The sequence below is a fragment of the Juglans microcarpa x Juglans regia genome, chromosome 4D (genome assembly GCF_004785595.1).
Source record: "Juglans microcarpa x Juglans regia isolate MS1-56 chromosome 4D, Jm3101_v1.0, whole genome shotgun sequence".
Lineage (NCBI taxonomy): Eukaryota > Viridiplantae > Streptophyta > Magnoliopsida > Fagales > Juglandaceae > Juglans > Juglans microcarpa x Juglans regia.
In genome coordinates, this window is record NC_054600.1 from 25,325,233 (window position 1) to 25,341,750 (window position 16,518).

The 16,518-nt window shown below is 35.2% G+C and overlaps 2 protein-coding genes across 2 annotated transcripts; both read left to right on the forward strand.

Annotated features, from left to right (window-relative positions):
• The first annotated feature begins 6,371 nt into the window (after nt 1-6,371).
• On the forward strand, nt 6,372-13,292 carry LOC121259789 (protein phosphatase 2C 32-like). Its single transcript, XM_041161539.1, is given in 5 exon segments — nt 6,372-9,205; nt 9,208-9,470; nt 10,780-10,893; nt 12,246-12,510; nt 12,980-13,292. Coding segments are annotated over 5 exon segments (2,706 nt in total). The 5' UTR covers nt 6,372-7,257; the 3' UTR covers nt 13,096-13,292.
• A 1,354-nt stretch (nt 13,293-14,646) lies between these two features.
• Nucleotides 14,647-15,952, forward strand: LOC121258993 (germin-like protein subfamily 2 member 4). Its single transcript, XM_041160460.1, has 3 exons — nt 14,647-15,077; nt 15,190-15,790; nt 15,824-15,952. The coding sequence occupies exons 1-2, from the start codon at nt 14,963-14,965 to the stop codon at nt 15,732-15,734; spliced, it is 660 nt and encodes a 219-aa protein (XP_041016394.1). The 5' UTR covers nt 14,647-14,962; the 3' UTR covers nt 15,735-15,790; nt 15,824-15,952.
• The last annotated feature ends 566 nt before the right edge of the window (nt 15,953-16,518 follow it).

A 16,518-nucleotide genomic window follows, 5' to 3' on the forward strand; every position in this document is an offset into this window, starting at 1 on the left:
CAAAAACAGACTTATTTTAATAAAAAATAATCATTTTCACAAAAAATAACTAATTGTGAATAAGCAGTTTTCTTATAGCTAGGTTCAATCAGAAACTGTTGTTTTCTTGGGGGATATGAAATACTTAAATGGAGCAAACTCAAGTTGTGAATTTTATATAATTCCATTATTTCTTTAGACATAATCAGAGGCAATCATGATCTCATAGCACATTATAGTCAAAACCTATCAACTTTTGGCAAGTAATCAACCCAAACATCTTTTAGTGGATCTGCAACCGAAAAAAAAAGTTTGATTAGCCTTGGATTAATGTATTTTTTTAGGAAAAAAAAACATTTATTTTTAGTCACCACTTTGGGTGTAATCATGGTCCATCCATACCTCTTCTCAATTCTCCTCCCTTCCTTAAGAAGTAGACTTAGCTTTCCTTTCTTTTCTGCCTAGGAAACAAGCGTCCTATTTAGTGGACAAGTGGCTTGGAACGATTGCAAACCAGTAAAAATTAAAGATCCATGAATAAATTCCACTATATCTTATAAATTACTAATTTCTTTTTAGTGCACGTCCACAAACTTTTAATTTAATGATAAGTTGAATGAAAGCGTACATTTGGCTGATAACTTGTATTATCATGTCGAGTTCAAGTTGTGTTAAGTCAAATTTGTATTTTAAATAAATTAATTTAACTCCACATATTCACTTAAATTCGTGTGAGATTTACAAGTTGTAACAAAATTATCAATTCTAAATATCATGTATTTAGTTTAGTTCATTTTAAATGAACTCAAATGGCTTATAATTTTGACTTATTTTAGGTCATAACCCTTAACTCTAGTTTGTTAATATTAGAATATTAGATTAATGTCAAACTTACTAATTAGGTAAAAAGCTACTAATCCTAAGGCTCCGTTTGGAATTTAGACTGAACTGAAATCAATTTAATTCAGTTTAATCTTAAGTCGAGTCTAATATCGAAACACCCAACTCTCAAATCACTAAACTCATTTTAACTCAAGACCTCTAAACTTATTTTAACTTCTAAATACATCTAAACTCATCTTAAGTAGACTCCACAAAACTTAGTACTCTACCATCTCAACTCACTATTATTTATAAAGAACTCAACTCAACATTTAAACGGAACTAAAAAGTAAACTCAAGTGAAAGTGTCAAAGAGGCAATGGTTAATTTATGATTATTTGTACGAATGTGAGTGACAAATTAAGAGGCAATTATAATCTATAAGAAAAATTATATATTTTCAATAATTTATCACTGTTTATTTTGAAGTTTCGTTTTCGATGTACGTGGATAGGTTGATGGATGAGCCGCTACGTACCTAAGTCCAAATAATTCAAAATATTATAGGTTAGACTTTGGTTCATGAAGATGCCCACTTCCACCAACTTTCCTACGCAATGTCTTTATTCTATTGGGGTTTATTAAACTATTAAGCTCATAAATCTTGGAAAATCTAATACTATAATTATTATTATTATTATTATTATTATTATTATTATTAAAAAAACATTAGTATATGAAAACAATATTTTTGGTCTGAGCAAAGAGATTTATATTCTAATGGCGTTGAAAAGAGTACATGTGGGGACAGGTTCTTTGCTTCTTTGTCGCCATCATCTAGTGGGTTTGGTCAACAATGTGAGAGGAGTGGGTGCTTGTGGAGTCGGTCCTTGAGTATTAGGCGGCGGCAGCGGCAGCGGCAGCAACAGCAACAGCATCAGCTGCATCACTATTATTATTCCCTTTTCTTCTGACTTTTTTTTTTCTCTCTTTTTTAAATTATTATTAGATGAAGCTTTGCAGTTACACTTAATTTTGGTACCTAGTCGAACCAAAATTTAGTCCACGACCCTCACAAGGTAGGAAATCGGAATATATATATATATATATATATATATATATATACATAAAAAAAACTTTATAATCTGATACATCATATCAAAATATATCACTTTGTGAATTTATTTTATATATATATATATATATATATATATATATATATATATATATATATCAAGCCATGATTCATATCATCACTTGTAATAAAGGTTATGGTTGATGAAAGAGGAGAATTTAATTGACTATCATTTAATATACACTTAGGATTGGATCAAGATTTATGAATATTTTGGTCTGAATTCTAAGACAAAATAAGAGAAAGATAAATACATGAAGAGAAATATTTTAACTATAAAATAATTATACAAAAATAAATTCACAAAGTGACGTGGTTTGATATCGTACGTTAAATTGTAAATTTACTTTTATTCTAAAGTAGATTTAATAGATCATATGAATTCACGTCACTTTAAGATTTTACATTTATGTAATTCCTTATGTATAAAACTTTTAATGAACTTTTATCTTGCTTAAAACATTCGCACATGTAACAATAAATACTATGCATGCACGTTCGTGATTACATGGTTGTACATCAATCATTCAGGCCACTGATCAGGAGGTGGCATACATCGAGCTCAAAGTGGCATATACGCACGTACGCATGGTTTAAGTGCATTATAGTTTCTTACAACAAGATCATTGTTCTGCATCTGGGCGTATCCTCCATATATGTATGCTTGCCACTGAACTGAGGGCCTGGGGTCAGATCAGACAATAATGCTGCAGTCTTTGGATGTCTTTTTTTTTTACCTTTATTTAATTCAAAAAATTTATTTACAATCACTTTTATGTATTTTTTATATATTTTACTAATGTAATTAGATGTATCATTTTTTTTAATATAAAATAATTATTTTAACTAATCACATTAATAACATGTGCAATACATGAAAATGACTGTATGTATATCTCAATTTAATTTGCGGTTTGTTTTGTTTTTCTTGGGTCAAAATCCCGATACATATATGGATGGCAATGTCAGGAAATCTCGTGCGTTGAATTATTGAATTCAAAAGTACCCTTCTATTCATCAATATATAGCAGAATGCCACCAGAAATTGAAGAACAGCAACTATAATCAAACCATGTAAAAGCTTCGTCCAAGTTGTATTTAATGTCCCACGTTTCCCATGACTCCATTTTGATATGGGTTTCTAAAAAATAAATAAAAGCTTCTTGCTGTTTTTGGGTTTTGAATCTGAGATGAGGCAGTCAAACCTTCCATCTGATCAGAAAATTATTTATTGTAAGCATAGAAAATAAATTGATTAGTATAAAAAAAAATTAATATTTACAGTGTCAAAATTTTAAGTCTCGTGCATTCTTTTTAAAAAATTTGAAAAAATTTAAAATTTACATAAAAAATTATTTTTTTAATAATAAATCTCTTTTTTTTTAAAAAAAAAATGTGCAAAATTTAGAATTGTATCTAATATTATTGAATAAAAAAAATTGATAGTCTCACGGGTAAGAATTCATAGACTTTTTACGAGGGTGTTTTTTTACTGTTCACGACACAGTTAACGTGAGTTTTAAAAATTAAAATGAGAAAAATAGATAAATTAGGTGATTCTATAACGTCTCTTATTGTCTCATTGGCATATTTAAATTAAAAAAAGAGGATAGTTGTACACATAAACTTCAAATATGTATTGATAAAAATAGTGTTGTGTTTGATAATAGATTTGTGGTGTAAGGGGATTTTTTCTTCATTTATAAGCCCACTAGCACTTGATCGAGAGTAATGGACTTCGCCTTAATACCAAGCCCTAGGGCCCAAACTTGCCCACGAAGCAACTCACTTGCAAGGGAAAGTAAGTAATGATGACTGATGGGATGGATAAGACTAACGCCACTTGACCGCATCCAGTTTATGGGGACTTATATAGGGCAGAATGGAAAAAACGGAGAATCTTTAATCTTTTGACAAGGGAACATTGACGAAAGGCCAATAGGGCTTGCATAATAAAGCAATCAGGAAGTTACGTCGTATTAATGACACCACTACTAGAGCAACACGTCACATTAATGACGTTGTCCCAGAATCACACCGCATTAAAGGATCTTGACAAAGGGAACGGTAGTAAGGACGTAGGTCTCATGGGGGAAGGCACAATTTGTCTCCAGATTCTCAGTATAAATATCAATTTTCAGGTACGAAAACTCTTTGATTTCTAGACTTTTTGATTATTTACAAATTTTTAAAATACTCTACTGACTTTAGTATCGGAGACTCCTCGGTCCCAAGGCCGTCCTCTCCTAGCTGTTTTCTTTTTCGTTTTTGCAAACCCAACTTTAAAGATTTGAGTTGCTAAAATTTGATTCAAAAATATATAAAACATGACGTTCACACATAGAGTTTGAGGATATGAAATAATTGAAAGAGCTAGTGGAAAAGTGGGGAAAATCGATAACGAAATTTGTGTATATATAATATTATTGGTAGCAATCGAAAGCTAGAGAAGTAAGAGGAGGGAATTAAGGAGAAATTTTAGGAGATAATTAGTAGGATATTTGTGCAGTATGTTGACTTTTTGGAGACATATAATTAGGAAATAATTGATTGAAATAGGAGATTCGGTGGCTGACTAAGGTATTCATTCACGCACGATCTTTAGGACATAGGATTCACGAGGCCAAAAATAAAAAGACATGACAATGTTAGGGACGCATTTTTTCTTTACTATAAAAATCACTTTGTAAATTGAAGTTATAATTTTTCTTGTGACGTGATAAGTATCCCATTATTCCAAAAAAATTTATTAAAATAATATAAAAAAAACTATTCAGTAACTAGTAAGTTTTAAATAAGAAAATATTATAGTTATAAAAGAATTATACAAAAATAATTTTACAAACTGATGTTACTTGATATGATTTGTATCTAAAGTATTTTCCTCATGAGAATCACTTGATTCACTAGTCAAGTAGTCAATTTTCATTATAAAGGAGTGGTCAACCACCCCCCGTCCATCCTCATTTTCTAATTTCTTGTTTGAGTGGGCAGCCTTCGCTCCCCAAAGAGAGTCTTAACAACCTAATGGCTGGTGTGGTTGACTTGACCGCCTAATAGTTTTTTCTATTTTATTTAAATTTTATAATTAAATTGATGGATAATGTTTTTGAACCGACACTTTTTATCTTCATTTTGTATTTTTTTTTAATATTTTTGTATTTTTTTAATCTTTTTTTTTAAATATTAAAAAACACAGAATTACAAAAAAATACAAAAAAATAGAAAAGGAAGTGATCGGTACTGTCTACCGACGAGATGGTCGGTCTCATCCTAAATTTGATACTCGAGAATTAAAGTGACCACGTGGAGTCGTGGACTATTCAAGTTTGTAAATCTCTATAGTAAAAAGTTTATAATATTGATATTTATTTAAGAAAACATATCTTAGTTATGGAGATCTCAGGGACATACTCATACTCTCTTGAGTTTGTCCAATGAGTGATTGAGGCGATTTATTTGTTCATCTTTTAGAGAAATGAAACGAATAACTAATTGGTGCAGTTGGAATTTACTAGTGAAAAAAATATATTTATGAAAAAAATAAATTGGCATTCATTTTCATTAAGCGAAATGAGAAATTAAATTCAAAATAAAAACTAAATTATTTTGAAGAAATGATATTTACAGTTTTAGAATATGTAAGTACTAGATACTCCTTTTGAAAAAATGAATAAATATACAATCTATATAAAAAAATTATTTTTTTAATGATAAAACATATTTTTTTTAAAAAAATAAAACACGACTTGTACATCTTAAAATCATATATAACATTACTCTTTATTTTCTTAGTCTTTTGTTTTGCCATCCTCTCCCATTCTTTTGCACCGCTAGACTCAAAAGTATTCATTGCAGGATCAAGCAACAAAGTTAGGATTATAATTATCGAACAAGAAATATATAACAAAAAAAGCCCCCTCATATTTTTCTTGTTTTTCAAATTTTGGTAAAAAAAAAAAAAAAAAAAAAAAAAAAAGCTGGGTAAGATTTTTTTCCCCTCACTAATAATTTTGGTGGGGACAGGAACCTCTGGTCCCCCCTACATTCATCCCTGGCAGTGCTCTCTCGGAGAAGTATCACCAACTCCTTCTCATCGAGTCAATCCTCTCCCACCATAACTATTTACTGCGTATTTGTGAATTTTACTGGTTTTATAGCATTGGGATTTTGTTGACTAAAATTCAGTTTCATTTCTTTTATCCTTCAATGAAATTATGGTAAAACAAAAATGGTGGCGTCCCCACCTATCCAATTTCATTGATGAGAATGATGATGGGGCTAGTGGTTATTTATTGACTCCAACACCACCAATACACAGCCCAATCATTCGCTGGAAAATCTTATAGAATTAAAGGCAAAGAAATGAACAGTTCCTCCTTCTCAATGTAATTATAATATTATATACTTTTGTGGTTTTTATCTTTTGATTTTTGTATTAATTGTTTTTGGGTTGGAGTGGGTTTTTATTTTATAGTATTTACCCTCCCAAACCATTTGAAAACCCCAAGACAGGGACTCTCCTTGGTGAACTCAACTTTGATTCTTCATCATCATCAGACCAAATCCCTATTTTTTTATGTATATTTTCTTGAATATAAATATGTTTCAATCGATACCCACATTTTCTCTCCTCCTCTCTGCTCTGCTCTGCTCTTCCCCATTTAGTCAAAATACGTACTCCGGCTTTCAATCTTTGATTTCTCGCGATAAAACTATTTTCTGTAGGCTTCTTTTTTTTCCTTTTTAAATTCTCTTGCAACGCTGTGTTAGCGTTTTTTCTCCTATTGTCCGCAATCTGCATGATTCAATCATATGGGGTGTATTGCTTTTTCTTATTTGGATATTTGTCAGATTCCACAAAGATAATCTGAAATGGGTTTGTGTCTTTGTTTGTTTCTGATGTGTTCCATTCATTGATTCACCGTCCTTTGGCGCTTCTAGATCTGTCTGCGGCTCTGCTCGATCCACTGCTTTATTCTTGCTTTACCACTATCCACAAGGTCAGATCATGGGATTTTACCGTTTGTAGTTGTTGATTTGTTTCGATATTTTCTGCCTGCTATTCTAATTGACGAGAGAAATTGGCTGGTTTGCACTAACTGGCACACAAAAGGTTGGGTCTATGTTTAATGCAAAACACTAGGCTTTGAGTCAGAGACTGATGATGCGTAGGCACCAAAATAATAGCAAGGTGGTTCTGGGCTTTATTGGGTTTTTGCCAATTCGGCTGATTTCTTTTCTTCTATACTTGTTCATGGTGCATAGTTACATAAACCCTCCTTCTCAGAGGTATCTCTTTTAAGTTCTGAAAGTAATTAATGGGTAACGGCACTTCTCGTGTTGTCGGCTGTTTTGTGCCTTTCAGTGAGAAAAATGGCGTTGATTTAGAGTTCTTAGACCCATTAGATGAAGGATTAGGCCATTCCTTTTGTTACGTTAGGCCCTCGATTTTTGAATCTCCTGCCATTACCCCATCAAACTCTGAAAGGTATACTGTTGATTCGAGCACCCTTGATTCTGAAACTTTAAGTGGGTCATTTAGACATGACCTGATAGATGATCCCTCTGGGTTACACAGACCAAGTAAGACCATCCCGGAAACAACATTTAGAACCATCTCAGGGGCTTCCGTCAGTGCCAATGTTTCTACGGCGAGGACCGGTAACCAGAGTGTATTGTTTGCCAGCGATGTCCAAGAGCCTGCTGCATCGTTTGAAAGCACCTCCTCATTTGCTGCAATCCCTTTGCAGCCTGTTCCTCATTGCTCCGGGCCATTGAACGGATTCATGTCCGGACCTCTTGAAAGAGGCTTTGCTTCAGGTCCTTTGGAAAGGGGAGGTGGTTTCATGTCCGGCCCGATCGAGAAGGGTGTGATGTCTGGTCCACTTGATGCTACTGATAAATCTAACTTCTCTGCACCACTTGCACGAGTTCGTCAAAGAGCAGGCCTCCACCGTCTCATGAGGAGTGTGAGTGGACCAATGAGGAGCACTTTCTCCCGGACATTCTCAAAACATTCTGGGGGACATGGATGGATGCAACGGTTTTTCTTCAATCCTGTGTCTCAATTGGCCTGGCATTCTAAGGAGCCAAAGTTTCGACCAGATGCCTCACGAAACTTTCTTGATGGGGTGCTATCGGAAGGGGAATATAGATGTACTCACAATTTGCAATGGGCTCATGGCAAGGCTGGTGAAGATAGGGTACAGGTTGTGCTTTCTGAAGAACAAGGATGGTTATTTATTGGAATATATGATGGTTTTAGTGGGCCAGATGCGCCAGACTTTCTGATGAGCCATCTCTACAAAGCTATAGACAGAGAACTGGAAGGACTGCTTTGGGATTATGAAGATAAACCTCTTAATGATCAATTAAAACCCAAGCTCCATGAGACTGGAAAAACAGAAGCAACTTCAGGGTCCAGGAAGGAGGACCAGCCGAAACCTCATTCGAGTAAAGTGATTTCTTGTAGTTTAGAGGATTCATGTAGGCCTGTAATTATCAGAGGTCAATCTTCTAACTGTGAAATAGTAGAGGAAAATGAAGAAGTTAGGAATGGTGTCGAAACCAATGGTGAGAAGCCCAGCATTTCTGGATGTGCAGCCATTTCAGTTGCAACCGCAAACTTGACTGGTCAAGGCAGGAAAAGCATGCGTCTTTATGAGCTACTTCAGATGGAGCCTTGGGATGGACAGGGTTCTATGCTAGTCTCAGAGGTCGGGAACCAAAGAAAGGTTTCATGGGATTTTCAATTGAGTCGAGAAACCTCACAAGAAGATCAGGTAAGATCTTGCTCATTAAACCCCAAAATCAATAGTTGTAGCCATCGGGGTGAAGATCCCACCACATCAGGTGAAGATGTTGGGGTTGGGGTTGAATCCATTAATCAAGGTGCAACTGCTCTTTGTGTTTCAAGGGAAAGGCAGAATACTAGAAAGTCATTAATTGGTTCAAAGATTAGAAAAATGTATCGGAAGCAAAAGTCCTTGCGAAAGAAACTTTTTCCTTGGAATTATGATTGGCACAGAGAGGAGACTTGTGTTGAAGAGAGAATGGTGGAACCCTCAGGACCTATCAGGAGATGCAAATCTGGTGTTGTTGATCATGATACAGTTTTAAGGGCGATGGCTCGAGCTCTTGAAAGGACTGAAGAGGATTACATGGAAATGGTGGAAAAGGCTCTAGACAAAAACCCAGAGCTTGCTTTGATGGGGTCATGTGTTCTAGTGATGTTAATGAAGGATCAAGATGTGTATGTCATGAACCTTGGGATAGCCGTGTGATCTTGGCTCAGGAAAGGCCAAATGACCGTTATCCTAATCCAAATTTTTTGAAAGATGATATGAAGTATCGAAATAGATCTAGAGAGTCATTAGTGCGTATGGAACTGGACAGAATATCTGAAGATTCTCCTATGCATAATCAGAACAGTCAGATTAACAAAATAAATAAAAACCGGGAGATTTCGTTATGCAGATTAAAGATGAGAGCTGTTCAGCTTTCCACTGATCACAGTACAAGTGTTGAAGAGGTGACATTTCTATAATGAATCTATATCATCTTGCTTTTTGGATCTGTCTTTTGCATTTCTCAATCATCTTTAGTTAAAATACACCTAGATACCATGTTGATTGATGCAGTTCCATTAACATCCCTCAGGTTTATATTTTTATAATCATGCTCCTATGGTATCCAATTATTCAATTAAACTACTTTCCTTTGAAACCATTAAAAAAATTTGTCACGGGAGAACAGTTGTATATCCCAATAGATGTGATCAGAGAGAGATGTGGGTAGTGAGTGTATGGGAATCTGGGATTATGTTCATCTTATATGACTAATTTATATTGATGATTTTAACATAAAGTGAAAATGAAATTAGTTGATCAGGACTACTGGATACAAAAAGGAGTATGATTAAAATAATTTGAAATTGAGGGGATGGCAATAAAACCACACTAAACCACAGGGGTGTAGGTGCATTTTTACCCTTGCCCTTTTTGTGATTTTGTAAATTGCTGTCCTTTTTTTTTTATAAGTAGCCTTCACCCCTGTCCTTGTATGTTCATGCATATGGAAGTCACATTTATAGCAATAATTGACTATGGCTACAGTCTGTCCTCCGCATATTAGAATCAACCTTTTGGTTCAGTTATACTGAGAAAACAAGAACGTATTTCTTCTAAATTACAGCCTCTTTGTTGTATATTTTTAATTTAATTTGTGGCTTTTATGTACCAAACATGTGGTTAGGAACTATTTGTGGTAAAGGCCTTGGGCTGGAAGTATGCTCCCTCCAGGTCTAATGTTCGAATCTTACCGGGTGCAAACAATCTCTAGGGGCTATCGCCTATCGGACTGGGGGATTTTCCCCTTGAATTACCCATGGTACGCTTACAGGAAACTCCTTGCCAAGGGCCTGTGCCGGGATTAGTTGGGACACTGTTCCCGAACACCCAGTGCCAATAAAAAAAAAAAAAATACTATTTGTCATCGCACTGGAACCGTAATTAATTATTTGCTCAAGCAACAAGTAATCATCTTCCTGGTCCTGTTAATTAAATCTGAATGTCAGAATTAGTTGCCATATCCATGCCTTCTAGTGGTTTAACCAATTAGTTGCCTGAAGTTTTGTTCATTGATTAAGTTAGACTTCATAATGAACTGCCTTCATTTAGGATTATAAAGAAATCAAACTATATTGTTTTAAATTCATTTGCCTGAAACTAGAAATGGATTAAGGAAATTAGCAAAAAAGAAATAGATGAAGGAAGAGAAAATTATGATGAAATTTTGGGATTATGTGCCAACAATTTGTGTTATTTTATTTTCTGCTGCAGGAAGTTTTCAGAATTCGGGCAGAACATCCTGATGATAACCAGGCTGTGTTTAATGATCGAGTTAAGGGTCAACTGAAAGTCACCAGAGCGTTCGGTGCTGGGTTCCTGAAGAAGGTTATTTGCTCTTGTATTTGTTGTTTCTTAGCTGCGTAACATTTCATTGAATGTTTCAGCTCAATTGCATCCATAAGATGCACATGTTATGTCTGTGTAGAAACATGCCTTTGTGCTTATCAGTTGTCATAACTACAATGTTACTAGAGAAAAGAGGACTGCATGCCACCAAGGAAACATGATGCATACTTTGTTGCTCAAGAATAGGATTTTTTTTTTTTTTTTTTTTTCTGAGTGCAACTATTTCTCTTCCCCTTAATCCATTAGCTGTTCCTAAAAGACAGAAGACCTCTCTCTCTCTCTCTCTCTCTCTCTCTCTCACACACACACACACTAAACTCATCTCCCAGAACCCTTTTATATCTTTTTTTCTCTTGTATTGATATTATTTGGTATAAATGCACAAAGCCTCCTCAAACTACTCCTGAATTTGCAGTCAAAGCAATATTCATAACATTTTGCTTCAGAAAATGTGAATCGTGCAGTTCTTTAACCAGGCCCAAAGTTGAGGTGACCCATCCTTGAGCAGTAGGCATTAAAAATATTAAGCAGTAAGGAAAAGAAAACCATTTTTAGAATTGTGAGGAAAAAGTTGGTTTGGTTGTATCTATATTGCAGTTTTAAACTTTTGTTAGCGTGATTGTTACCTGGTTTGATTCCAAGTCTTTACTCTTCACTTTCTCCAAACATACAACCTGCACGATCTTTCCATTTCTCTTTCAGCTGTCAGTCACTGCAGCTGTGTACTTAATGTTGGGTCACAATCAGTGGGCTTTGGGAGCAAAAGCAGTTTATGGGGGTATATCTAAATATTTTGCTTTGGAGAATGTGAATCATGCATTCGTTAGCTAGGGACCAAAGTTGGGTTGTCCATAGGAGCTTTTCTGAATAGAAGTTGATCATGATTTTCTCACACCATGTAATCATGGACCACTTAGGGCTCTGTCATGGACAGGGCAGATAGCTGTAAAGTGTGACCTCAAGAGATAGATCGTATAATAATCACTCAATTTTTGGAGCATTAGACACATTTCATGGGTTACACTATCAATGGTGTGATCGTCTGGATTTAAGCTCCATGTTAGGCAGTTTACTCTTGTTCCTTCAATCCGGTTATGATTCTTCCAAGAGTTACTTGGCTTGTAATGCATCTTAAGGCATAGCGTGGGACTACAATGAAGTTCAGATCATGCAACTCATGAGGTTAATTAAGACCACTTTGCATCCTTTCATTTACTTGAAAGGGGTATCATTGATGTCTACTTTTGCAGACCCTCCATTTAATCCATCTCTCATGTATTTTTTGTGTCGTTGCATTTCAACATTTTTTTAATTTCACTTGTTGGGTGCAGCCAACTTGTAATGAAGCTCTGCTGGGGATGTTTCGGATTGATTATGTGGGAAATGTTCCTTATGTCAGCTGCATTCCTTTCCTTCTTCACCACCGACTTTCCTCAAGCGATCGATTTCTAGTACTCTCCTCCGATGGACTTTACCAGTACTTTAGCAACGAGGAGGTAGTTGCCCATGTCACTTGGTTCATAGAAAATGTTCCTGAAGGTGATCCTGCCCAATACCTTATCGCAGAGCTTCTCTTTCGTGCTGCCAAAAAGAATGGTAAATTGATTAACTTACTAGTCTTTTTCATTTCGTCAGCACTTAATGAAAGCTTAGATTGGATAATACTTGCTAATTTGGAAAGGAAAAAGCAAAGAATTAGGTGGGCAGACAGGAGTAGAATGTCTCCTCATTCAGTTTAATATGCATGGATGACAACACGTTGCTTTTGTATGTTCGATTAAGAACATTTCTTGCCCAAATAGTGGGTGATTTCTGATGATGATATAATCTGTTGACTTTCTGAAAAGTTTTTGAAAGCTAGTATAGAGAGGGTTGATACCACTGGGTATGCTATTCTGCTTTATTATTTGATATAATCTCTTGCTTGAAATTTGCTTTCCTGAATTAGAGACTAATTGGGACAAAAGACCGTGAAAGAGAACCCTAATGAATGGATGGTAGTAAAAATGATCTGCTTGTATTTGCTTTGTCATTCTTATGAGTGCTTCCGGATGATATTTTGCAGGAATGGATTTTCATGAGTTGCTGGATATTCCACATGGGGATAGACGCAAATATCATGATGATGTTTCTGTTATGGTGGTTTCACTGGAGGGAAGGATCTGGAGATCATCTGGATAGTTGCTTCACATCTACTCTTTCATTCTTCTTCTATTTTGGGGGGTTCCCCCTCTCTCTCTCGGCTATAGCTTTGTTCGCATTTGCACATAGCCTCAACAATGTCACAGTTTTCAGGCAAGGTGTAAAACATTTATGAATTTCAGAACTTGGAATCATACTCTGGACATTTTTGGAAATAGAAGTTCATTTATTCCTTCTATCCTTCGTTATGCTTAATATTGACGCGTGTGTTTGCAAGGCTGGAGGATCTGACACAAAGCAAGGAATCATGATCGGTGTCCGAAGAAATTCATAGGTTTAACGTATCTCATAAAACCGATTTTACAAGAGATGATTATTCATTCTTTATAAATATACACAAGACCTCGTTCACAAAAAATGTAAAATTATTTCTCAACACCATTCTTCACTTGCTGATCAGTATCTTTCATTGTCTATGTGACATGATAAGTAGTGTGGATTTCTATTCGTCTTATAATATATTATGATATCATGAAGAAATTTATGAGTTTAATTCATCTCATAAAATCGATTCTACAAGAGAGGATTGTTCATTTCTTATAAACAAATCAAAAGATTTTATTCATAAATAATGTGAGATTATTCCTCAACGATACCTAGCTTCCCATGTGCACTACTGTTCTTCAGAGTTTTGGAACTACAGTAGTCCTTATATCATGAATCTGTCCAAGACTTCTTGTGAGATTGTACTTAATTTAATTGGTCAATTAAAACAGTCGGGGACAAGGCCATAAGCAGAAAAAGCCTAAATTATCACCTTCTGAATACCAATTATTTTTGTAGAAATTGAGGTCGAGTTAGTAAAAAGAGTATCATAGATGGACTCTCTCTCACGCACACAGAATCTCTCGACCTGCCGAATACATTTTTCTTAGATGGGTGTTTTTTCTCATATCGTTCTCTCGTGCATAAACATTTATATCCTTAGGATCTATGATGATATATCCACTTTTTAGCTACTCTGCCAGCCTGATTGATTATACACAAAGTTAATTTTGTTTTGTTCGGGAAAGTGGGAAAATAAACACGTAGTGCAGCAAAAGTAAAGGCATAATAAAGCAAGTAGTCGTGTTGTCCCATCTGACTGGCCCATTCTTCAGCGCGATGAGTTGTTGAGTTCGGTAAATGATGCTTAGTGTTTACTGCCATTTCTTGGGTAAATTTTCAAACAGATTGTTAAAGTTTCTGCGTCCTCTTTTTTTGACTGTACGGAGAAAGTTGCTATTCATCCTTATCATGTCTCACCAACCGCGCTTCATTTTGTTGGCCTGGCCGTTGTGTTTGGTTTAAAGTTAGAAAACATCTGTGTATATATATATCATCCTCTCATTTTATAATATAATTTTAAATAATAAATTTATAAAAAAATATAATAAATAATTTTTAATAATTTAATATTACATTATGAAATAATAAAAATTAAAATGATGAATAACATTACTCTCAAAGTTATATCACTTCTAAAGTTCTCTCTTAATTGGCAAGTTTGCTCCAAAAAGAAAGAAAAGCAGCAGTTAGGTATGTCTTTCCAGCGCCATTAATTTCGTTTTTGAAGTTTAAGCAACACATTCAAATCTAAATAGTGCATCAGAAAAAGGGGTAACACAGATGTATATGGTTTTCTTCTTCATAATTAATTATTTAATTTCTTTGCTTTGGATTTAAGTTGAAATCATATTCTCTGCTTGAGCATCACATCGGAACCTCTCCCTATCTCTCTGTTTCTTATATCTGTATATAAATGAAGCAGTTGGCTGTTCTTTCTCCATATTCAAACCAAGCACATTCCAGTACCCTTTTCTTGGTTTAACTAAATATAGCAATCTCTTCCTAGTTATCTCAAAACATGATGGCAGACGTTCTTGCATGTCTGGTCATCTTTACTACTGCAATCTTCAGCTCTGCTGTCGCATCCGATCCTGACTCCCTTCAGGATCTCTGCGTTGCTGCTCCCACTTCAGGTATATGATATGATATTTATTTGAATGCTCAGGGTAGATGTATATAATTTTGTTGGGTTGTTGAATGTACTTTCTCATATACGTACGCGGTACGTACTCATTCATGTAACAGATAAAAAGGTGAACGGATTTTTATGCAAGGACGAGGCAAATGTAACGGCAGCTGATTTCACCTTCGACGGTCTGGCTAAGCCAGGACTTGTTAACAACTCGTTTGGTTCAGTTGCAAAGCCGGCCAACGTGAATCAGATTCCAGGTCTCAACACCCTGGGGGTGTCGATGGCGCGAATCGACTATGCCCCCGGTGGGCTTAACCCTCCTCACACCCACCCGCGTGGCACTGAGATCGTATTCGTGCTGGAAGGAGAGCTGGATGTGGGCTTCATCACCACAGCAAACAAGCTAATCGCCAAGACCATCAAGAAAGGTGAAATCTTTCTGTTTCCCAAGGGACTCGTCCATTTTCAGAAGAACAACGGCGACAAGCCCGCTTCTGTGATCGCGGCATTCAATAGCCAATTCCCCGGCACCCAAGCCATTGCTCCGACACTTTTCACGGCAACACCACCCGTGCCAGACGATGTGTTGGCTATAGCCTTTCAGGTTGGTAGCAAAGACATTGACAAAATCAAAGCAAAGCTGGCTCCCAAGAAGTAGTACAAAAGTATCAAGTACCAGAGATCATTTACCTTACAAATTCTTTTCATCCATATATATATATATATATATATATATATATATATATATATATATACACACATTAAGTCTTAATATGGCCCATATTGGAGGACAGATTTTGAATAAAATTGGATATGTGCAATGATGTGTGTGAAAGAGTAATTTCTAATTTAAAGCAAAAGAGAATATTATATTCATGAGTAGTTATATGAGGCACGATATGCATTAATCAGACATTAACGGTACTTGTCCTAATTCAGCACTTGTGACATGATCTATCAATGGGTAGAGGAGTTCAGAGATGCTTAGGAATTAAATTCCCTTCATCCGTGCATGGCAGTGTTGTTGGTAATCAGGGGTTGAGACATCCATTTCATGGTAGGTAAAAGTGGACCAGCAAGCTAGCATTAATGCCATGCATAAGTACTATATGTTAATGCAGCTAATTAAACCACTGAAATTCTACTCCTTCGATTCTATATTATTTCGGCTGCTATTGGTGCTTCTAAAGTTGAGTTATATATTATTATAATTTGACAATATCTAAACCGTCAAATTATAATAATTCATACATTTAATTAAAGTTTGACTGTTAAAATCCACAAAAATAAAGCATGTGACACAATCTTCAATAAGGCAGGATCTTAATTTTTATATAGTACTTTTCAAAATCGAATATTTTATACTCTGAATTATCGGCTTTATTACATATTATATATATATATACACACACATATATAGACTTTGTATCACTAAACTAAAG